Consider the following 24,293-nt stretch of genomic DNA (forward strand, 5'->3'; position numbering starts at 1 on the left):
GTCTCAAGCTATAGATTCTTTCCCCTCATACTCGGTTGTCTTTGTCTCTACTTAGTCTTTTAGCTTATGGCTCTTGTGTTTGTATGCTGGTGCTTGATGGATATCCCCTGTACCTCTGTAGTTAGCTGTTACGAAGAATTTTGGCAGAGTTGATATTAAGATTGTGGGCCTCACCTCTATGCATTTTTTTTTTTCTTTCAGAGTTTTTTCCCTAAATTTACAGCTGCTCTCTCAGCTGTAAGCTCTGTCCACTGACACTTCAATCTAATAAGGCCACAGCTTTCTGCTGCTTGAGCTGTGTGCTATTTGGGGGGTGCCAAAAAGGGCAGTAAACGTACATATCTTACCAGTCTTTTAGGGCAGTACTCGGCATCCCTTTGGATCTTGCCTCTGCATATGTATTTCAGTGGTGCGCCAGGGATGTGGGTCTTGCTCCTTCTGTGGCTCTGTTGCTTTTAGAATGTCTCTCCTGAAACTTGTGGTGAAAATGTCTGCCCTGATTCCTGTCCTCTGCAACCTCCAGACTGTAAGCCTGTATTTTTCTGCTCCAGGAGCTGTGGATACAGGAATTAGGGGTGTTGGTGGGAGTAATGGTGCTGAGTGCCCTGAGGCAAAAAAGCCCAAAGTTGTAATTCTTAACCATTGCATTTCTGTATTTCAAAGGTAAACCTTCTCTAGTCTGTTCCTGTCTATGGTCACTTTTCATTGCCCTCAGCTAGTGTGTTTTGAAATCTAGTTTATCTAGATTTAGAAATTATCTTCAGGAAACCATGCCTGACCAACTCATTCTGCCGTTAATGGAAGCTAGACTAATAAGTATTTGCCTGTGTCTCATATGCAAAGTCCATAAAATTGAACAAGCATTTTAAATTTGAATTACCTTGGGGCGCCTGGGTGGCACAGTCGGTTAAGCGTCCGACTTCAGCCAGGTCACGATCTCGCGGTCCGTGAGTTCGAGCCCCGCATCAGGCTCTGGGCTGATGGCTCAGAGCCTGGAGCCTGTTTCCGATTCTGTGTCTCCCTCTCTCTCTGCCCCTCCCCCGTTCATGCTCTGTCTCTCTCTGTCCCAAAAATAAATAAACGTTGAAAAAAAAAAAAACAATTTAAATTTGAATTACCTTGAGAAAACTGTGTAGGTTGAGAATTCTTTTAGTTGCTTTTAGTTTTTAGGTATAATTAGGGGTAATGATAAATGCAGGACCTAAATATTATGTATATGAAATCTCGGGTATTCCAAATAATGAATGGATGCAAGAATGTTTAAGAGAGTCTAAGTAACCCCCAAACTTAGAACAATAAATTTTGGCCAGTCATTTTGTCATTACTTTGCCTTTTGGAGTATTGTTAAAAGTTACTACTTTGTTTTGAAAAGATGACATGTATTGTGGAAATCTTTACTTAAAGCCTGAAGTCAGGTTCATAGGCTCATTATTCTACCAATTTGTTTTCTAAGGTAAATGTTTACTTAGAAGAGCATGTAGAAGGATGTCTGGGTGGCTCAGTCAGTTAAGCATCCGACTCTTGATTTTGGCACAGGTCATGAGATCGAGACCTGCATTGGGCTCTGCGCTTGGCGTGGATCCTGCTTAAGAGTCTCTCTCTTCCTCTGCCCCTCCCCCTGCTCATGCTCATTCGCACTCTCAAAAAAAAAAAAAAAAGAGCAGATAGAAATTATTCTTTGTCTTTGCCTAAACTAGTTTAAAGTAGCAATACCATTTCTTTAATCTTTGAATATATTTGATATGGGGATTCCAAGATCCTGGATGTTGTGCCTTGCACTCATGGGTCTTAATACTATTTTGACAAATTTGTTCTTGTTTCTGTGATATAAAAAAGCATCATGCTTTCTAGAAAATCTCATCTAAGTCTATGTGTCTTCTAGAAGAAGGGGCTTACTTCTAGATAAGGATTTGTGGGACATTGAAGAAGTGAACAAAGAGGGGAGCCCAAAGGTTGAAATAAGTGCTATTTTACAGTGACAAATTTAGTTTATTCAGCCTTGATTAAGTTCTGTCCAGATATTTAGATATTTATCCATTTAAAAATAAGTAAGGATTTAGTGATAATAACTATTTAAATAGATGGATTCCCTGATAGTCGTCATGTTTCATGAAGGTTGCTCAGCATTTGGAATTCTAATGTGTTTGAGCCTAAGTCAAAGGATAGTGACACACTCTGTGGTTTGGTTCCTGACTTCAAGTCAGAGTAGCTTAATAAGTATGATGTGGTAGGCACAGATTTAATGGGCTTCCAAAGACGTTCACTTCCTAGTCCCTGGAACCTATGAATGTATTACTTTACATGGCAAAGGGACTTTGCAAATGTGATTAAGGTTATGGACCTTGAGATTGGAAGATGATTCTGGATTATCCAGGTGGGTCCATTCTAAATACATGAGTTCTTAAAAGTAGAACAGGAAGGCCTAAGAGTGGTCAGAGTAATGCAGTAATGGCAGAAGAGGCAGCAGAGATTTGAAGTATGCAAGTACTTAACCAGAGTCAATGGCTTTGAAAATAAAGGAAGGGGGCCATGTGCCAAGACATGGAAATGTCTTCTAGAAGCTGGGAACTGTCCTTAGTTGACAGCCAACAAGGAAGTGAGGATGACCTCAGTCCTACAACCAGAAGGAACTAAATTCTGCCAACAACTTGAATGAGCAAAGAAACACATTCTCCCCTAGAGCCTCAAGAAAGTGATGCAGCTATGCCAACACCTTGATTTTATTAGCCCACTGGGACCCACTTTGGATTTCTTTTTTGTTTGTTTGTTTTCTTCTAATATTTATTTATTTATTTTTTTTATTTTTTTTTTAATTTTTTTTTTTTTTCAACGTTTATTTATTTTTGGGACAGAGAGAGACAGAGCATGAACAGGGGAGGGGCAGAGAGAGGGAGACACAGAATCGGAAACAGGCTCCAGGCTCTGAGCCATCAGCCCAGAGCCCGACGCGGGGCTCGAACTCACGGACCGCAAGATCGTGACCTGGCTGAAGTCGGACGCTTAACCGACTGCGCCACCCAGGCGCCCCTCTAATATTTATTTATTTTGGGAGAGAGAGAGAAAGTGTGCAAGTGGGGGGAGAGGTAGAGAGAGAGGGAGAGAGAATCTCAAGCAGTCTTCATGTTAGTCAGCACAGAGCCTAGCGTGGGTCTTGATCCCATGAACCATGAGATCATGACCTGAGCTGAAGTCAAGCGTCAGATGCTTGGGGCGCCTGGGTGGCTCAGTTGGTTAAGCGTCTGAATTCATCTCAGGTCATGATTTTGTGGTTTGTGGGTTCGAGCCCCACATTGGGCTCTCCATTGTCATTGCAGAGCCCACTTTGGATCCTCTGTCTCTCTTTCTCTCTCTGCCTCTTCCACACACACTCTCTCTCTTGAAAATAAACATTAAAAAAAAAAGTCAGATGCTTAACTAACTGAGCCACCCAGGTGTCCTCCACTTTGGATTTCTAACCTCCAGAACTGTGAGATAATAAATTAGTAGTTTTCAAGCCTCTAAGTTTGTGGTAATTGTTATGCAGCAAATAAGAAATTAATACATATAGCATCTGTACCAAATCAATTATCTGAAAGGAAAGTTACTTGTTCTGTAGGAAAGAGAATGACTGATCTTTAAAAGTCTGCTCTAGGAAGACATTAGAGTCAAAACAAAGTAAAATATGCCCCCACTCACTCACCCACCCACCCGTAGTGTTTTAATGAATCATGTCTTTCCTCATGGAAGAAGAAAGTGCCAGAGTTATATGATTTTTTTTTATTGGTAGGGAACAGACAACTTTCTTATATGCAGGTACACAATGTTAACTGGTGGTTTTAAAGTAGGCAGCTGCAGTGGGATCCTGCTTGTAAAATATGCCGCCTACTCTCCTGATATCATGGCTAGTGATACATTTTGTCCCCCTGTTGCTCTTAAAAAACAAGTAATGGCCTCAAGTCCTATTAAAGATTCTTATAGTCAGATAATTTGGGAATTAAAGAAAACTTTTTATTCTAACTAGATTTATATATTTAGCTCTATGCTGGTGCATATGTTTTAAACCCTACTTTGTGCTTATCTTTAAGACTGTTTTAGAGTTATGCAGATTGATAAAGTCCATTCTTGGTCTTTGGGACATACATAGGTTGTTTTTCCCAGATCTGATTACAGATGTGTGGTGGAGTCTGGTTATGAGTCATGGGTAACCAGTCACCTTAATTTCTAACAGATGTAAGAATAATAGGATGTCAATGCATGAGCAGTGTTTTCTATGAAGTGTCCTATTACGGTTAGTGGTTCCAAATCATGTTTATTTTAAACTATGTTCTGAGGAGTCCTAGGTTTTTGGATGTAGGGATTGTTGAGTTTCTTGACTGATCCCTTAATTTAACTTTATTGAGAGTAATCTGCTTTTATCTTATTTATAAATTTGGGTTTGGTAAAATAATTTGAAAAAGTTAAATTGCTAAAAGAAGTTTGAAAATTGAAGTCATGCTATTTCTTGGGAGATGTATTAGATCATTGATTGAGTGATCTACAGAATCCAAATATTTGCTTGGCAGAGACTTGAGGAAGAGTTATATCTTGGGACGGAGTGGAGAGCATAAATGGTTAAAACACATACCTACAGTTTCAAGAGTAATAAAATGGTGTTTTATTGGGATATGCTGTATGATAACCTGCATCTTCCAGCTTGATTCAGTTACTTTTTGGGGATGGACGGCTATCTACGATGATGATCTCTTCCTTGGAAGATAGAGGAGAGAGGTAACCTCTCTGGGTTTTCTCCAGCTGTGATAATTGCTTGACAGAGGGTTAAGGATCGAGAGAATGTATTTTGCTTGTTTCTTTTGTTTTTAATGTTTGTTTATTTATTTTGAGAGAGAGAGAGAGAGAGAGAATATCCCAAGTAGGCTCTGTGCTGTCAACGCAGGGCTCAATCTCACTGATCTGTGAGATCATGACCTGAGCCTAAATCAAGAGTCAGACGCTTTAATTGACTGAGTCACCCAGGCGTCCCTTGTTGCTTTCTTGAACAGGTTTGCGGATACTTAAGAATAGTCACCTAATAGAGACTTTCCACCTACAACTAAATAATGCAGTTGATATTTTAGAGTGAGCTAATTGTTCAGCAAAAATAAAAACTAAAAGGATTAGTTTAGAAGATTTCTACTGAGGGTAAATGACTTATGAATAAATCTTGTTAAATGGGTACACAGAGGCTACGTAATGTAATGTAATAACCAGAATAACAAAATATTCATCAAGTTTTCCTTCATCAAAGTAATACTCACTTTACTAACACTTGAGAGATTTTAAAACCTCATAAAATTATACCATAAAATATCTTAACTGTTCCTGCTATAAAATTAAAAGAACTTAGGCTTTGAAACCATCTAGACATTGGTTTAAATCCCATTTCTATCTGACATAACTGTGTGAATTTCAACAAGTGAACTTCACTGTTAGGTTTCAAAGGACTGTAGGGTAGATTTAATGAGTCAGAGTTTTTAGATTGCCTTTCACCTTGCTTAGCATATAATAGATCCCCCAAATATTGCTTTCTTCTTATTTTTCTTTCTTTAGAAATGGAAGTAAAGAGCAAATTTGCATGGTATTTTAAAGGTCACATTGGGTACACATCTTCATTTGTGGTTGTGTTATGTTGTAACGTACAAAAACACTCTTTTTTCTTTTCAAAAATCACATCATACAATGTACATTTATTGTGCATTTTTTTCTGATAACAAGATATTTAAATATTACTGTAAAGGTTTTCAATTTAGAGATGAGTACTGGAGGAGAATAAAAAACATTTAAGAATGGGTGCCTGGGTAGCTCAGTAGGTTGAGCATCTGACTCTTGATTTTGGTTCAGGTCATGATCCCAGGGTTGTGGGACTGAGCCCTGCCTTGGGCTCCATGCTGAGCACAGAGTCTGCTTAAGATTCTCTCTACCCACCACCCCCCCCCCCCACCTCTCTCCTTCCCTCTGCCCCTCTCTGTGCTCGTTCTGTCTCTCTCTCTCTCAAATTAAAAAAAAATTGAATTGGGCATATTGCATTTTCTGCTGACATTTTTCAAGGCTGTGTGTTTGTATAACTTTGTGGGATATCTCTAATTCTACATTTAACAATACTGAGTGGTTACTACTACTATTTGGATTTTAGTTATTTTCTTTAAACATTTTTTTAAATTTTATTTTAAGTTATTTTAATTCTAGCTAGTTAACATACAGTATTATATTAGTTTCAGGTATATAATACAGTAACTCAACACTTCCATACAATACCCAGTGCTCATCACATGTGCACTCCTTAATCCCCATCTCCTATTTTACCCATCACCCCCATCTCTCCTCTGGGTTTTAGTTATTTTCTTTTAAATACTATGTTGTATTGTAAGTCTCTGTGAAGAGTATCTGGTATCTGATGGAAGATATTCTGTGATCAGGGGATGAAAATGAACAGAATTGTGTTTTGGGAAGTGGAAAATGGAAATTGTGAGAGCTTGAGGTAGAGAGACCAGGTCAAAGGCTGACATGGTGGTCTGAGTATTGAGGGCTTACACTATGATGATTGAAAAGTTAAGTATGTGTATATTTAGATGCCATCACACACTGTCAAATCTAGAAAGATTTTCACTGAGCTTTGGGTTTAAATTAAAATTTTTTTTGCCTGATAAAACATGATTATAGCCTTTTTTTCCAGCTTTATCTCTCCCTGCTTACATATTCATAGTCTGTGCGCCAGCCAAATTGAATTGTTCCCTGGTCTGGAGACTCTGTTTTCTTGTTTCTCTGTAATTGCTCATGCTTGCATCTCTGCCTGAATACTGTTGTTGCCCAGAGGCTGTCAAAGTTCATTTCAATTGCTATTTCCTTTCTGTAGTTTTTCCAGGTACAGTAGTCTCCCCCTCCCTTTTCTGTAGGGGGATACATTCCAAGACCCCCAGTGGATGCCCGACACCACAGATAGTACTGAACCCTATATGCACCGTGCCTTTTCCTATACATACATACCTATGATAAAGTTTAATTTATAAATTAGGCACAGTAAGAGGTTAACAACAATAATTTGAAAAGGGAACAGTTGTAACAACATATGGTAATAAAAATCATGTGAATGTGGTCTCTCTCAAAATACTTTGTTGTCCTGTACCCAGTCTTCTTCCTGTGATGGTGAGAGATGATAAAAATGCCTACGTGGTGAGGTGAATGACATGGGCATTGTGATGTGGTGTTAGGCTACTACTGGCCTTCTGGCAGTAGGGGAAAATGAGGATCATCTGCTTCTGGACTACAGTTGACTGTAGCGACTGAAAACACGGAAAGCAAAACTACAGATAAGGGGGTATTACTCTACATGTGCTCCCTTTCCTTTGCGCCCCATTGCTCTTTGTACTCTTAATTGTACTTAAATTTTGCTTGTGATATTGATGTTGACAAACTTGTCTTATCGCCACCACTTTTGTAAGTTTATACAACCCAAACCTTTTATGAAATGTTCAAATTTGGGCAGATGAGGGTTAAGTGCTATTATAATGGGCCATTTAAAAGTGCTTTAATGATTTTTTTAATGCTTCCAAGATAACAGACTTGCTTATGATAGTAATTAGGATTTTATAGTTCTTGCTGCTTGGCGATTTCGTTCAGGCACTTTGTGAATCTGCTTGCTAGATCCTGTGACATATGTTACCAAGTTTTTAGAAACATTTATGTAAGTGGAGAAGTTAGTTGGATTTCATATGAATGGTATTGATAGAAGAATACTGTATTTAAAAGTAGAAGCTACTCATACCTTATTTTTTGTATTTAATAATAGTGACAAAATATTTATATGATGTCTTCTATCATGTAGCTGAAAACTCAGCTCTTGTGGCTTTTATTGTATCTGTTCTTACTGTACCTTTGAATCATAGGTAGGAAGAAGATGTTTTAATGAGGACGAGATATTTCAGGCAAAGTAGGTTTATCTTCAGTTGATGAAAATTCAGTTCTTTAACTTTTCAGAATTTGTCAACAGCCACCTCTGTGCAAGAGTGGAGTGTTGTCATGTTGGTCTTTCCCTCAGCCCAGATGGTTATTCATGTTTATGTCTTTGCACTTAACCTTTTTCTGCCAGTTATTTTTTTTCTAGAAATTTGATGAAAGAATATTTCAAGACAGTTTTCTGAAGGCTAATTAGTCTATCCATTTCTCTTGATTAGAGAATCTCTGAAAGTTGGGGATTAGGGGGAGGAGAGGAGACCTTTTTTGGTTTTTAAGAACATCTGTCTTATTTTCATTTGGAAGTGCCACCTCTTTCTTCCAGCCAGTCTGCTTGACCCCTTAGATGTGTGTGAAGTGCTTGATACTCACTGCTTGAATTTTTTAGAATCCATCCTTAGATTAAGCCAGAATTAAATTCTGCATTATATTATTGTTTCCTATATAGTTCTTTTTACAGAATTTCCTTGTAGTTTGATGCCTTTATTGTACTATGAGGAAAATTATAATCAGCCTTATTAGACTTATTGCGTTTTCCATAAGATCATTGTGGCTGTGCATTGAAGGACATCAATGACTGTATGAGACTTCGGTTGTCTTTTTTTTTTTTTTTTTTTTTAACGTTTATTTATTTTTGGGACAGAGAGAGACAGAGCATGAACGGGGGAGGGGCAGAGAGAGAGGGAGACACAGAATCGGAAACAGGCTCCAGGCTCTGAGCAGTCAGCACAGAGCCTGATGCGGGGCTTGAACTCACGGACCGCGAGATCGTGACCTGGCTGAAGTCGGACGCTTAACCGACTGCGCCACCCAGGCGCCTTTTTTTTTTTTAATGAGGTTTTTTTTTTTTTTTTTTAAGTTTTACTTATTTTTTTTTTTTTTAATTTTTTTCCACGTTTATTTATTTTTGGGACAGAGAGAGACAGAGCATGAACGGGGGAGGGGCAGAGAGAGAGGAAGACACAGAATCGGAAACAGGCTCCAGGCTCTGAGCCATCAGCCCAGAGCCCGACGCGGGGCTCGAACTCACAGACCGCGAGATCGTGACCTGGCTGAAGTCGGACGCTCAACCGACTGCGCCACCCAGGCGCCCCTAAAGTTTTACTTATTTTTGAGAGAGAGAGAGGGAGACACGGAGTGAGCGCGGGAGGGGCAGAGAAAAATCCCAAAGCAAGCTCTGCACTGTTAGGACAGAGCCCAATGTGGAGCTCTAACTCACGAACAGTGAAATTGTGACTTGAGCCGAAACCAAGAGTTGGAGGTTTAACCGGCTGAGACCCCCAGGCGCCCCACTTCAGTTGTCTTTAAAGTTGTAAAGGGGTGCCTGGCTGGCTCAGTTGGAGGAGCGTGTGACTCTTGATCTCAACGTGGTGGATTCGAGCCCCACGTTGGGTGTAGAGGTTACTAAAAAATATATAACCTTAAAAAAAAGTTGTAAAAACATTGTTTAAACATTATGTACTTTCTGAGAAGATCCACGAAAGGCAATGCAATTTGGTCTCAAAATTAGGAATACTTATCACTTCCACTGAACAGCAAGAGGATTTTTATTTAATTGATGCTAAGAGTCATGTATTCAATCCCTTTTCTCTCTTTATATGATCTTAGAGAAAATATAGGGACAGTTTTTGACTCATCTCTTGCAAGAATGCAGGACTAAATGATAAGCATTTTGCATTGTATGTTTCATACCAGAGCTAATTTAATTTTTTTCCATTCTTTTAATCTGTATTGCTCTGATTTTATTATTTTTTCATTTAATTGTGTCTAAAATTGTATGTTTTTAAAAGTTGTCTTACAGTCTTCCTCAAATAAGGTAGGATGTAAGGTAGCATTTACCAATTTTGCTTTCCTACCTTCTTAGTAGATTTTTAGTTTTGGGTTATATACTTTTTTGAGGATCTTAATGAATTTGTAGCTCTTTGCTCCAATGAAAAAACACACATTCTTGTATCCATGAATATACCTGTGAAATTCATATGTTCATTAATTTTCTAAACTGCAGTCATTGTTTATCTGGAATATATTATTTGGCAAATGTTTTCTGTAAGGTGGCTATATCTGATCACCTGTACTGTTGTCTTTATATATTTAAATTGTATTCATAGCAGTCCGTTTTCATTAACGATAACATGTTATGATTAGTTCTGTGAGTCAGTGAAGATGCTGAAAGGAAGAGTGATAACAGAAGATAATATCAATGTTGTTGGAAAGAATTCTTAGTGAAAAGGTTAATAAGAAATGTTCCTAGGGTTGAGTTTCTTGCAATACCATTTGAAGTATTTATTATCAACGTCACTTAACTGTTATAAAACAGAATTGGAAATTAAAGTTGTCATAAATTATCAAACAGTAGCTGAATGTTCCCTAAATTGTGTTGATGGCATAAAGGAAATTATAATAACAAAGGAAAATGTTTGACTGAAACCATCTAACTTGAGTGACATCTGTTCAAAAGATGCACCAAATATAGTTTTTAGTATTTTCACTGCAATTATTTTATTAAGGTAATTTAAAGTTTTAATTAATTAATTAATTAACTCATTGCCATTTTTTAAAAAGTAGGCTTCATGCCCAATATGGGGCTTGAACTCATGACCCTTAGGTCAGGGGTTTCATGCTTTATCAACTGAGCCAGCCACGTGCCCCTTAAAAGTAATTCTTAATCCCATATGTATAGTGTTACATTTTAATAGAAGTTTTATTTTGAAATGAGAAAAATATGCAAGTATAGTATTTGCCTTTAGGTCAAAATAAGGTAACGTTATAACAGACAGTAGCTGTGTAGTTTTATACTTAACTGGGTATTTTGTATGAATGAAGTAAAAGTAAGTAGCACTTTATAGTGTCCTGTTTCATATTTGGTACCATTTTATCTTCTGAGTGGATGATTTTTAAAGGAAATGTTTTCCCTAGATAAGTTCTTCAAAGGAAGTAAAACATAAGGAAGATAGCCTTGACTCCAACCCTGTCTTACCTCCTACAAGCAGTGTGGAGGAGAGCAGACCACCTAACTTCTCTGAGCATGTTTTCTTATCCCTAGCAAAAGTGTCAGCAGGACTTCCCTCATTGTATTGGTGTGAGAATTTATAAGAGGAGAATCTAAAGAATTAACACAACAGCTCATTTATTTAACACATTAAGCATTCAGTAAGTTTGGTTATGATTATGATTATTACTGAAAGGTTTCTCACAGAGGAAACTGAACACTGAGGACTGGGATAGTGTGTGGACTTCTGGAGGGAGAATAAATTTCAGTCCTATTTCGGTTTTCAGTGCTATAGGTCAGCAAGCCTTGTAACAATATACCTAGTATACGCCAAACATTGTGCTAGACACTTTTCTAAGCCATTGATATTCATATTTCCATAATTAATTTGCTCCTAACATGAAAATAGTATAGGGGTTGATTAACAACTAAATGCAGTAAAAAGGAAATGCCTGGGGAAGGGGGGACCAGTTAAGTCATCAGGTCATCAATACTTGAAGGGCCAGCTAACTGAATGAATGTAGGATTGTGGACAGCCGTGCTCATTCACTTAAGCAACAGCATTTACTGAGTGCCAACAGTGCACTTTCTTGACCATGCTGCACAAATAAACCCTCATCTCTCACTTCCTTACCATGCTTGACTTTCCCTTAGCACTTACCATCATCTGTAAGTTCACTGAAAGCCCAGCTCCATCGGTTCTTATCCCTACAGCTAGTACATAGTAAATGCTCAATAAATACTTCTGGAATGAGTGAGTGAATGAACGAATCAATCAATAAAATTTTATTTCTTAGGAAGTGAATGTCCTGCTAGATTATAATATATAGGATTCAAATAAAATTTTATTAAATGAAGTAAGCTTAAATTTTTTTACTTCAGGAAGGCATTATAGTCTGAGTTCTGAGCTGCTTCTATATTTTCATTGATCAGTTACTTGACTATCTGTCACTTTGATACATAGTCCATCTTCAAGTGTTTAAAGTAGTCATTCTTAAGTTTTAGCACACAAATCACCTGAGAGTACCTATTAAAATTTACAGTGAGAACTGCAACCACAGATATTCTGATTCATAAAGTCTAAGGTGGAGCCCAGAAATTGGAATTTCAAACAAACACCGTAAAAGATTCTGATATAGGTGGGATGCATTTTGAAAAATACTCTCCTAAACAAGATACATGGGGTCAGAAATCTAAAAATTGTTCATTTCAGTTTCACTAACATTTACTGATCAGGTAGTATGTATCAGGCACTTATTGGGGAAGTATTATTAAAGGTTACAGTAGTTTATAGACCATTATTATATCATGTATCCACATGTTTCATGTGGATTAAAGACAGGTTTTTTTTAAATAATTTTTTTAATGTTTATTTTTGAGGGAAAGAGTGCACACGTGTGAGTGGGGAAGGGAGAGAGAAGGAGAGAGAGGATCCTAAGTAGGCTCTGTGCTGATAGCAGAGAGCCCGATGAGGGGCTCGAACTCACGAACCATGAGATCATGACCTGAGCCAAAGTTGGACATTTAACCGACTGAGCCACCCAGGCGTCCCAAGACAGTTTTATACAGTTAGGTAGCTACGGTTTGCTAGCATTTTGTTGCTTGTAAGAAGTGATACTTGGAAAAAGTGTAATAATAGCAAAAGAAAGACTCCAGAATTGGGAAAACGGTTAAAGTGTACACTCTGTAAATTTGATTTGTTACATTTTAACCTGTTTTAAGATATTAACTATATTGGGGTGAAACATATATCATTGGTTCTTCTTTACCCAATCAATATACAATATGTGCAATATACAGCATATGACAATGGGATTGTATGTAATACTAATGGCTCCCATATATATAAATCATGTATTTCTTACTCTTACAGTCTGTGTCTAATGTGGACAAGACTCTCATTTGTTAGCATTAACATTTTAAAAATTTTATGTTACATTAAAAAATGTTCATTTTGCATCTATTACTAGTATTGTGTGTCCATAGTTGTCTGAGTGGAAAGCAATTATCTGTAATCTTAACAATAAGCTTAACAAGGTTCCCTTGTCCCTTTTACTTTCCACCGTGAAAAATTGCTGGATGTGCTTTGGTAGTCTACCTTGCTTAATGCCTCTCAGAAATATACGACATACTGCTTTCATGTAAGCAGGGTGAGGAAAATGACCTCAATTCCAGATACACTCTGCTCTCCTCCTTTATCTTACCTGATGCTTCAGGGTTTGATAGTGGTAGGAGTTGATATTGGTGGCAGTGACAGGAATGACAGCACTTTTTACCACCTGCTGGTGGAAGTACAAAGCTGTCATGCTTGAAAGCCATGGATACAGCTTATAGAGGTCTGTTTAAAAAAAAAGTGTGAATAGAAGGGTAGGTTATTGCCACACATTATTTTATCATGAGCAGGGGGAGAAATAATTGTGTTTTAAGTTTGCTCAGCTCTTTTTCTCCTGCAAAAAGTGAATATTCTTTAATAAGAGGTGATGGCTTTTAAATTAAGATGAACCCAGTTTTCCATTTATTTCTCCATCTTAGTACCACTCTTTTCCAAACACTTGTGAGTTGTAATGTCCTGACATTCTACTTTTTCTCATGCAATATGTTATGTTACTCATCTGTCTAGTCTGTTAACTGGGGTTTCTTTTTTTAAAAAAAATTCCTTTCATTGTTCTGAATGCCTTTTACAAAAGGTCAGTCTTCAAATTAGTTTTCTTCTGTGAACTCTAACCCACAATTGTGTATTCACATTTCACTTCTCGAAGAGCTGAGCATCTCCGAGTATTTTAGATCTTTTTCCTGCCTGGTCTAGGTTTAATTATCTCCTTCCCCTCCCCCCCCCTCACCTTTTATAATATGGTCTGAGCTCCATTTTCCCCTAACATTTATTATTAGTCATCTCACACTCAGCTTTCTTGAGTTCACTGCTGTCCCATAGGAGGCTTATGGGAGTACGTACAAGGACACTTTCCTGAGATGTAAAGAAAATAAGTTCCAGAAGTTTTCTTTAGTTTCTTTTTTTTTTTTATTTCTCCTCTTACTTAGTGAAAAGGGAGAAAAAATACATTATTTTATGTTTTTTTCTTGCTTCTTCTCCCCATTTAGAAAACGTGTCTCAAAATTTGACAGGTTACCTTTCCTTCCTTTTTCAAGATAATCTTGAAAAATGTAGCTTGAAATTATTATAGAAAAGGGTTTATGTATTTGATACTTGTCATTGTCACATTTTAGAAATGTTAAATGCTAAATGTTTTTTTAATTAAAAAAATTATTTTTGTGCAGCCATTAACAAAGAATGAAGGAGACATGTATATAATGACTTCGATAGATATTCATAATTAGGAATAAAAGAGCAAAGGATGATTTTTATATTTTCTACTTTATGTATCTTGGCATTGTCCCATTGTTTATAACTTTTTATGATTAAAAAGTTACTGAAGAAGAAAATATGCATTCCTTGGAAAAATGAATAAACCAATATGCAAAATATAAAGTGGATATTTTAAAACATTAGTTAGAAATTTTTATTTTGAATAGTTATAACCAGAACTTTTTAAAAAAGCCTTTATTTATTTATTTATTTGAGAGAGCACATGTGCACATGTGGGCGGGGGAGGGGCAGAGGGGGAGAGAGACTCTCAAGCAGACTCCACGCCTAGCATAGAGCCCAGTGCAGGGCTTGATCCCACAAACGTGAGATCATGACGTGAGCCAAAATCAAGAGTCGGGTGCTTAACCTATTGAGCCACCCAGGAGCCCCATAACTAGAACATTCTTGAATGTTACTTATTTTACTTAATTGAATTTTTTTGTCCTGCCAGAAATGTTTTTGTTTTTTTCCTCATTATCCATGTGCTTTATGCATAACATAATTTAAAAGTTCTTAGATCATTGAGGAGAGTCTAGTTTCTTATGGTCCTTTTTTGGCCTTCATTTTTAATTCTTTAGTTTCTTATGCCAGTTGTTTTATTAACCAGTGACATACCATACCCTATTGATTCTGTGAAATGTGAAATTGCCTGTCACATCTGTGTGCTCCTTTCTTTCCACAGCCACTGCCAGTACTTTTTGCCAGGCCTTTTGTTACCTGCCCCTGCGATGGCCGTGGCTTCCCATCTTCTGTGTCTTTTCCAGCCAACAGTTTGTTTTCTTAGCTTCCTATTTTGTGTCTTACCAATCAACCATATCTACATATTGCTGATTGATTGATTGATTGATTGATTTGTAGCCCATTTATCATTGTATTATTCCCCTGCTCAGATATCTTTGCTGGCATTTAAAGCCCTCTTTCTGGCTTTTGGCTCCAGTTTAACTTATCAGATTAACTTCTCACTACTGTATGACTTTTCTTGTAAAGAGAACAATTTAGTCTTTCCAGATATGCTTCAGTAGCTTTCCTCAACAGTGCTTTTATTTGTATTGTTCTTAAATCCCACACATTTCCTTTCTTGTTAAGTCTGTTAAGAACTATTTTTTCTAAATAACATTTACTGCATTCTGCCTTTTTGTAGGTATTGCCAGACTTTTAACTACCTTGATTCTATATTAAACTTCCAGGGTAATAGCTTTATTTTATATGAGTATGTGTATCTGTCCTAATGCCCTCTACATTGTAAGGATCCAAGTTTAATTGAATTACAAAATTACAAAGCTTACTTAAATGTATCATCAAAATGTAATGAAACTCAACATTTTATTGACTTTGGAAAATAGTTTTCAAATTACTGTGTTGAATAAAGCCTGAAAAACACCTTTTTTTCTTATCTTTTAGGTTTTCACTTTTCAGTCTAACCTTAGGTAAATGAGGAGTTTGGTTTTTAATGCCCAGGGAACTTAGATTTTGCTATCATTTCACGGCGGGGGTGGGGGGGGGGGGGGGGGGGGTAGGGGTGGGGAGGGCTTCAAAAATAGACCACATACCTAAAATTTGACTTGCCATGGTGAAAACTACAAAAATACTATGAATGGCATTTTTTAAAAAACATAATAGTAAATTCTTAAATTTTCACAATAGGTTTGAACATCTTTTGGGACTAATGCTAGAATAATAACCTCCTGAAACTAGTAAGCAAAAGAGTTCCATATCTTACTGAGCTCATAGTTGGTTAGTTTTTAAAAGAATAGTTTTTATTTAGATAGTTTTGAAGAATTAACCCAGTTAACTATATATAAATTGATGCCAGTGTCTGTGATTTTTGGCATATGGGTTGAAAAATATTTTATGAAGGGTCCCATGTTGAGTCCACTGTTACCTCTATTGCTTTGGCATTTACAATTTTCATTCTAACATGAAAAACTGGCATTAATGCTTTTTTCCATAAAATTATTAGAAATACAGTGAAAAACATACACATTTTGATGAGGTCCATCATGAGAAAAATAAAAGTATTTTACCTTTTCATAGAACAAACAAATGAAAAAAATTGTCTAAGCTTCTCATTTTCTCATTTAAGCTAAGGTCAGTAGTTGTAAGCGTATTTGCGACTTGTTTTCAAAAGCTGAACCTTTAACATAAACATTATTTTGGTTTACATACTACATACTATTTAACATTAGAAAGCTTTTAGAAGTTGTTTGGTAAGTCTGAATTTTCTTTGTTGCAAATCAGTGGATGTACTTTCGTATACCTGGAAGTTCATTACAGGAGGACAAAAAATGCTTGTTAATTGTCTGCTCTAGTGTCAAGTGTAGAAATAATAACAGTTTAGAAGGCAACATTATAATATTTGCCATTTATTACTTATTTTGTTAGGTTTCTTATTACAGACAACAAGAGGGCATGAAAGCAGTTTAGACAAATATATTTAAAAATATCTTTTAACCGCGTTCTTTGGCATGCTTAGAGACTTGAAGATTAAAAATATTTAAAACACAAAGGATTTCTCTTAATATGAAAACTCTAAAAATAGTCTAATTTTTATTAAGATTATAAAATTGAAAACAATTATAATTTATGCTTGGAAGTTTAAGTATAAAATTAGTTTAAAAATTTTTAATGGCTATATTAGGAGATATTCTGTGTCAAATACGTTTACTGAATGAAAAATTTTTTAATATCTTAATAATGAAGAATTTCTCTAGGGTCCCCAAAATGTCTTACTTTCTTATGGTACATTTTGTTAAATTGAGCCATTTCTTTAATTTCATAAAAGTAGAAAACAAGGCAGAAGGACACTGTACCTTTGCCATGATTTGACATGATAACATTATTATCAGAAAGAAATCTCTTATTAAATTTCCCATGTAACCTCATTGAATTCAAGCTATTGCATGGTGCTCACTTCCCAAAGGTTAAAGTATTCCATAAACTTCATTGGATCAATCTCAATCTCATTTAATTACATAAAAGTTATATATTATTGAATTGTTTGATGTAAAATTTTATTTAAAAATGAAGTGCTGCTTGATTTAATGGATACCAGTGTTAAAAAAAATATAATAAAAAACTGTCCAGTTAATTACTTATAAGGTAGCAACTACTATATTAGCCTATTTTTAAATAATTTATTGCTATTTTCCTGATACAGTCAGTGATGATTAGCACTCATTGACAGATTATTGGATTATAACAGTTGGAAGATATTTATTTGATACGAGATTCCCAAACCTGTTTTAGTAATTTTATATTTTCCAGCATGAATTGAAGAGGGCAGAATAAAGATTAAAGTTAAATTAAGTGGTGTAGAGTAAAAAATTGACAAGGTTTATTGTCACTTTAATGATTTTAAGGGTGGAAATAGAACTATTGTATTTTGAAACATTTGGAAGCTACTATATATAGTATAGGAACTAGTATAGGATCGTTGTGTAAATCATATTACTCTAAAGTTGCCATGTATCTACAGTTAAAAATAGTTGGCTTTGTGAATCTTCTCTACAATGATACAAAGTTTTTTTTCCCCCTTTTATTCAGATTTTAATAGTTCTGTTTACTGTTGTATGAATCCAGACCATTTGGCTTAGACTCCAGCAAAGTGAGGAAGGAAGAAAGAGGCTGGTGCTTTAGTTTTCTTCCTTCCCTTTATTGTCCCTTTATTTGTATATTATAGGCATCGTGCCCTTGATCTTAGAAAATAAGTTTCTCTATCTCAGAGTGTATGTACAGGGTTGTTTCTTGGTTGTCAGATTTTAAGATCCTGATAAATCCTACAATTTCCTGCATTCAAAAAGCAAGAAAAAGGATGAAGTTTCACATACAGTTCATTATTTTTGATTCATCAAAAATTACACCAGGTAGACTATAGCAGAAAACTTAATAGAGTGATACAGAAAATCCTGAATTATTTTGATTGCTTGGAGCCCATAATTTTTGTTCTTATGTTAAAGTGCTATTTCACTTGTCATTATATAAATCTATCTATAGTTTGTGGCTTAGAAACAAATACACTTTATAAAAGAAAAGAAAAGCAAAGATACCTGTGTCAGTTACGTTTTAAAGTTATACACTGTTTTAAGGCTATGTATTTATTAGTTAGAAAATATGACTTACATGAATATCTTCTGATGGACATAATATTGACAAAATATACACATGATATTACTTTAACAAACTGCCATGCAACAAATACATTGTAATGAAGAAATTGAATATATATGACCTAATCTAATCTTGACATTTACATTGAAAATTTACAACATAACCAATACTTAAAATGTTTTTTTCTTATATTTGGCAGTAATTTCATTTTTTTACAATTTAAATTTAAAACTTCTGAATGTGGGCTTAGTGAAACTTAGATGTTTCCCTAGTCTGTGACAACCTGAGGTACTAAACATTTTTCTCTTATTTCACTATCTTCAAAGGTAAGTTTTTTGTTTCTCTTAGGATCTATCCAAGAATTGTGTATTACAGCATTGTTAGGCATAGGATCAGCTTCCACTATGGAAACAACTCTCTTTTTCATTTTACTTTTCAAGACCTTTTGAAATTTTTGTCTAGTGAATGCATATAATAATGGGTGAAATATAGTTGTTCCATAAGCCATGACTAGAAAACATAACCTTAATTTTACTAAAAGGTCACTTGGGCCTAAACATAAAATGGTGGTATTTAAGACAGAAATTGGTGTCCAGCAGAGAAGAAATGTAGAAATAATCAATAAAGACATCCTGAAGACTCTTTTTTGCCTTTCTCGTCGTTCGCGGTGTCGTTTCACAGCTCGCCGGAGGGCAATTATTACAGAGACCGAAGTTCTTACACCAAAGACTATGTTTCTCCCACCACTGCTTTGTGACATGTCTGTAGTCTCATGTTGCGTGGTTAGAGAAATTGTCTTTTTCTTTCTTGCTTTCTTCTTCTGCCCCGTTGAAAATCTTGTGCCTATTCGAATGTTAAGAGCCTGAAGGATTTTGGTGTATGTGATTAACATCACTATGACAGTGAAAAAGAATATTGGGATCTGTACTAGCAGGTGATAATACATTCCCAGTTCAGTGTAGTATTCATTTGTACTGACACACAAAAGTGTCTTGTTTTCCCACGTATTTCCACTTTGAAGACTGAAAAAATTTACCTCAATAAAGGGAATCAGGAAAGAGAAGAATGAAAAAATCCAAATGGATATCATCAGTATTGCAGCTCTGCCCATTGTCAGAATCCGGTTTGCAGGTTTTACAGAGATGTCATACCTGTCCAGAGTGATAGCAAAAACGTTGATTGCTGTTGAGACACTTGCAAAAGATACGCAGGCCTCATGGAAACAGCAGATGAGAGCAGTGTTACTCTCCAGTGAAAGCAGAAGGATGACTATAGTTAGAGGGATACATCCCACACAAATGATGACATCAAGTACATGAAGATTCATTGTAATAATGTTACTGACCGAGTTGATTAAGTTGGATTTCATGCAGTAAAGGACCAACACGGTGAGGTTGCTGCCAAGTCCCAACACAATTTCTAACATAAGAAATCCGGTGAGAGACACTTGAAAGCTTAATGGATAGGAAAGTGGTTGGTACATATTGGTGTTGACGTCATCAGTGTCATCTCGCACTGTAATGTTAGATTCAGACTGCATGTTGATTTCCAGAACGGGAGAAAAACACATTCTTTTGGAGCAGTTGGTGTTTTCCCTAGAAAGTGAAATAGAATAAACTCTTTGATATTTGGCAATTTAAATGACGTATAAAACATGTGTTCCTTGTTAAAAAAAAATCTTTTTATTGTGTACTTGGTTTAACTTTAAACTTTCTAAACTGTTAACGGCAAAGGTAGAGTTAGGAGACATCAAGGTTGCATTGTTTCGATGTAATAGGAAGTTGGCTTCTCCCTTTGAAGATGACTGTGTGGGGAATACTCCTATTTTGTTTAGAATTTCTTAATATTCTAAAAAGATAGTCCTCATTTGGGTTTTTCAAGCTTATTGAGATACAGTATATTTTTGTACAATAAAGCTACCCACTATGCAAAACTAATTTTAGCCTGGTGTTTTTAGATTTCATCTTAAAATGTTGTGAGTAGGTGGGTAATAAACGCTATTTTAATATGTTCTGGCATAATTAGTGTAGGTGTAATTATTCTCGTGAGGTTTCAAATGAACAGGACGAGTGTTCATTTAAAATGATTAATGGCACAGAGCACTAGTTGTCTAAAACCATTTTGTCCATGTTCTTGGTTGAAATTCATATTCATGAGTCAACAGTGTGCTTGGGGATATTTGGGGTTATTTCCCACAGAAGCAGGCAAATGATAAATACTACATATTTCGTAGTGAAAATGCTCACCAAACTTTATAATGGACAAACTTAATGTTATACAAATTGGATGAAAAAGGACATTATGTTAAAATATAACACCACAAAACTTGGTAAAAGAGCTGTAAATCACTCCAGTGAATGATTTATTTTGTGACCACACCCTCTCATGTTGTAGAAGGAGGAATTGAAATTTAATATCTTAATAAGAAATAACCATTTTTGGAGTGGTTTAAAAGAATATATCTCTTGATTTTATTTGTTCAAACAGGATTTTTAAAGTAAAATATGAAATTTTAGGGAAAAGGGAGTATCTGAAGCCCATTTTCTGAGGAATCTTTTAAAGTCACACATCCCTGTGAAACCTTTTGTATAAATCACCCAGTGTGTATAATCTTGAGGAAAATTAGAAAAACAACTCTTTTGCTAATTCATTTAAATCTGTATTTTAATGTATAGAGGTTTAGAGTAATTTATAAAAATAATATCTGATTTTCTGGGCTAATAGGTCAGGAGTGAGTATATTCAGTTAAAATAAAAAATCAACCAACTATATTTCACATTTCAACTACAGCATTTTGACTACAAAATCATAATTGAACATAAATTATAAAGGCTATATAATAATTTTCCACATTCATGTTAACCTTTCACGTGATGTAACCTCTGACAAGTTTTAGAATACAGTTTTATTTATGCATATTATTTTAGAATCACGAATGATAACATTATTAATTAGTCTTGAACTTGGTATGAAGTATTACTTAGAGGCATATACTCCAGTAAGTGAAAGTCTTAGCTAGCACTGAAATCCTATAAAAATGGAGACTTCTAAGTGTGCCAAATTTTTGGAACTGACAGATGAAACATCTTTGTCACCTCAGTGACATTTAGAATTAAATAAAGCAGACATGCCAAGTTAGACGGTAATTAGCTATGGTGCATCTCCTCTAGAGCGAGGTTGTTGTCTTTGGTAAACGGTAAACAGCGTGGTGCATGCATCTTCTGACCTACCTGTTTGCTGTGGCCGTATGGGCCCTTTGGCTCACCACGGCAGGTTTTCACAAAGTGATACATGATGTCATTGACAGATTTTGACATGAATTTTTACCTGACAACAGTGAAGTAGCTGTGTTTTATTTCATGTCTTGTAGAAATTCTTTCATTTTCTCTCCAATACTTCAAACTGCATGAATTGTGACATTTAGTTGGCTGATGGATTTCTAAAGACCAGTACAAACATTTGTATTTGTTTTGCCTTAGAAAGTCACGACCAAGAGAAACTTCCTCAAATGGTAGGAATTATATTTCCCTTTGAGGGAATATGTGATAGTGTCTCTTTATTTTCCAGAATATGTGAAAACAAAAAAGGAAACATACGGTTTCTAGCTTCTAAAATGTATTTAGACATCCTTTTGTTATAAATGTAAATCTGTTTCTATAGCAGTCCTCATTATTTTGAAATGATTTCTTGATCACATAACTTGCTTTATATTCTAAATCCAGTCCATGTTCTTTTGATAAAAACCATCTGCTATTTAATTTGATTTGCTTTCATTAGAAGAGGATACATAGTCATAAAACTTAGATGGGAAAATCCTTTAGTAGTAATATCAGCTGCTGTGAATATCTGAATATTTAGTGCAGAAAAGACTTGGATAAAGCTTCATTTAGCTTGCTGCTAATGTGTGGCATTCTCTTTTTGGCAATCCGTGTCTCATTGTTTCTTCAGGAATCAGCTCCACAATCCTGGTATGTTAAAGTATAAACTCCCCCTTTAAAAAAGCTCACCATTTTGTTTTGGGCTTTTGCAGTCAAATTGTTTTTCTTTTTATGTCTATTTTATAGAGCTTCTTCTTAGGATGATTACTGTCGATGTCTTGTATCCCGGCAGTAATGTGGACCTGTCTTTTCTGGTTTTAACTCCTTACTGTCTTAAATGCATATGTTAGAAGAATATCCTGCAGTTTATGGTTCAGTCGGCTAGGGAGGTGCTTGATCAGATGCATTCCTCATATTGTCACTTGTAAATACTGAATTAGCTGCCGTGGGCCCTTGTGAAAAAGAAAAAGAAAGTGGTTAAGAAATAGGGTTCCTAATAATTTCCAATTAACTCAAAGTTACTTTAGTTTTGTTTACTTTAGCACTGTACCCAGTATTTGTTATCAAAGTAAGCAAACTGTATTATTAGAGCCACAACTCATAAATAAATTTAAGGGTTTCTTTAAACGAAATTTTTTCATTTCCTAACAGAGATTGCAAATACTACGTTATTTGATAACAGAGGTAACATTATAAATACAACCATGAAAGAAAAGCTGCATTTTTAAAACTAATTTCTGCCCTCATTTTAGAAGCTAACCTGTGTTTTAGGAGATTATGAGCAATTAGCATACACTAAACATACTGTCATTCTCTCATGTCTTTACAATAAATTCAACACTATTTCCTACTGGAAAACATTATAGCTTGCTTAATTATTAGCACCTGGTTTGAATTTTAACTGATTAAAACAGATTCCATGATAAGATAGTAGACATTTCCACTGATGAATTGTCCATGTAGTTGTAATGTAAAAGGTAATGCAAAATGTAACTGCAAATCAAATAATTTTCAATGAACATGCTCAATAATCTTAACCTAAAACTGAATAATTAGTAATAGCTAAGTAGTAAACCTGGTTCTTTTAAGAAATAGAAGCATTTTTGAACACTTGGTAAAAACTGTACCGATGACATTAAGAATATTTTAGTAGGTCTGAAGTGACTTAAAAGCTGATGTCTTCATAGTGAATCAACAAAGAATATTTTTGGTATTTAACATTGCATCCTAAAAAAATTACATTTAAAATGTTGTGTCCTAAAAGAAAAAGATCTAGAAAAGACATGTTTAGCAATAAATAGAATTAAGCAAATAAACTCTTAAAATTTAGGCTGACAATTTTCAAAGTAATTTTACCCCACTATGCCAGTTCAAAAGCAGCCGTATACTGTAATAAGGGAACACATCTTACCTCCGCTAAAGGTTTGATAAATTCCTGATGGAGTTGAAGCGTTTCCAGTTTTGATTGATTCATTTTGTTCACTTGTTAGCAGAGGACTTGGGGAAGAGGGTCATAAACATCTCTTCAGAAAAGACCTTAATGAAAATATGTGTCTGTACTGTGCCATTGTCTCAGCAGTCCTGCTAATGTATGGAACGTGGAGTGCTGCCTAGAGGCTGCTGCAGTCTCTCACTCTTCCTACTGTGGAATCAATAAGCATCTGAAAAACGTAATGAAGTAATTGAACATACTGAAGGCTTCTTGTCTCCAGAGACAACATTTGGATTCAGTCTTTTAAAAAGGAATGGCACTGCTTTTCAGAGGAAAGCCTGTTCGGGGCAGCTTTTGCAGAGTGACAGCCTACCTTGTCGCCTCTCTCCACTGCAGAGAGATGCAGTGCATTCACTAATTTTGATTGGTCAGTTGTATTGGGCTTAAACTGTGCTTCATATGGATAGCAGGGATTTCTCCCCCCCCCCCCCATTTTATATAAGGATGCTTTTTTAAAAGGCTATATTTATAAGTGGTTGTATGCTGATCTTAAATAGACTATGAGTAAATTAGTCTTTTAAAAATGTGTATTCTATTCTGGTTTGTTGTTCACTTATG

The 24,293-nt window shown here is 35.6% G+C and overlaps 2 protein-coding genes and 1 long non-coding RNA gene across 5 annotated transcripts in view; 2 read left to right on the forward strand and 1 right to left on the reverse strand.

Annotated features, from left to right (window-relative positions):
• Nucleotides 1-24,293, forward strand: part of COG5 (component of oligomeric golgi complex 5) — a 320,495-nt gene that overhangs the window by 57,210 nt on the left and 238,992 nt on the right. The gene's annotated exons all lie outside the window — the stretch shown is intronic.
• On the forward strand, nt 570-21,649 carry LOC123606308. Its single transcript, XR_006716221.1, has 3 exons — nt 570-581; nt 6,228-6,233; nt 21,353-21,649. It is a non-coding gene; the product is annotated as an uncharacterized LOC123606308 (long non-coding RNA).
• Nucleotides 18,374-24,059, reverse strand: GPR22 (G protein-coupled receptor 22). 2 transcript variants are annotated; one of them, XM_045494460.1, is made up of 3 exons: nt 23,655-24,059; nt 21,753-22,695; nt 18,374-20,020 (listed from the first exon to the last, which is right to left on the reverse strand). In XM_045494460.1, exon 3 carries the CDS (start codon nt 19,993-19,995, stop codon nt 18,694-18,696), a length of 1,302 nt encoding a protein of 433 aa, XP_045350416.1. In that variant the 5' UTR covers nt 19,996-20,020; nt 21,753-22,695; nt 23,655-24,059; the 3' UTR covers nt 18,374-18,693. The 2 variants fall into 2 exon arrangements, with proteins under 2 accessions (XP_045350416.1, XP_045350415.1); XM_045494459.1 differs by having other exon boundaries at nt 21,656-22,695.

This window comes from Leopardus geoffroyi, chromosome A2 (assembly GCF_018350155.1).
Source record: "Leopardus geoffroyi isolate Oge1 chromosome A2, O.geoffroyi_Oge1_pat1.0, whole genome shotgun sequence".
Classification (NCBI taxonomy): domain Eukaryota; kingdom Metazoa; phylum Chordata; class Mammalia; order Carnivora; family Felidae; genus Leopardus; species Leopardus geoffroyi.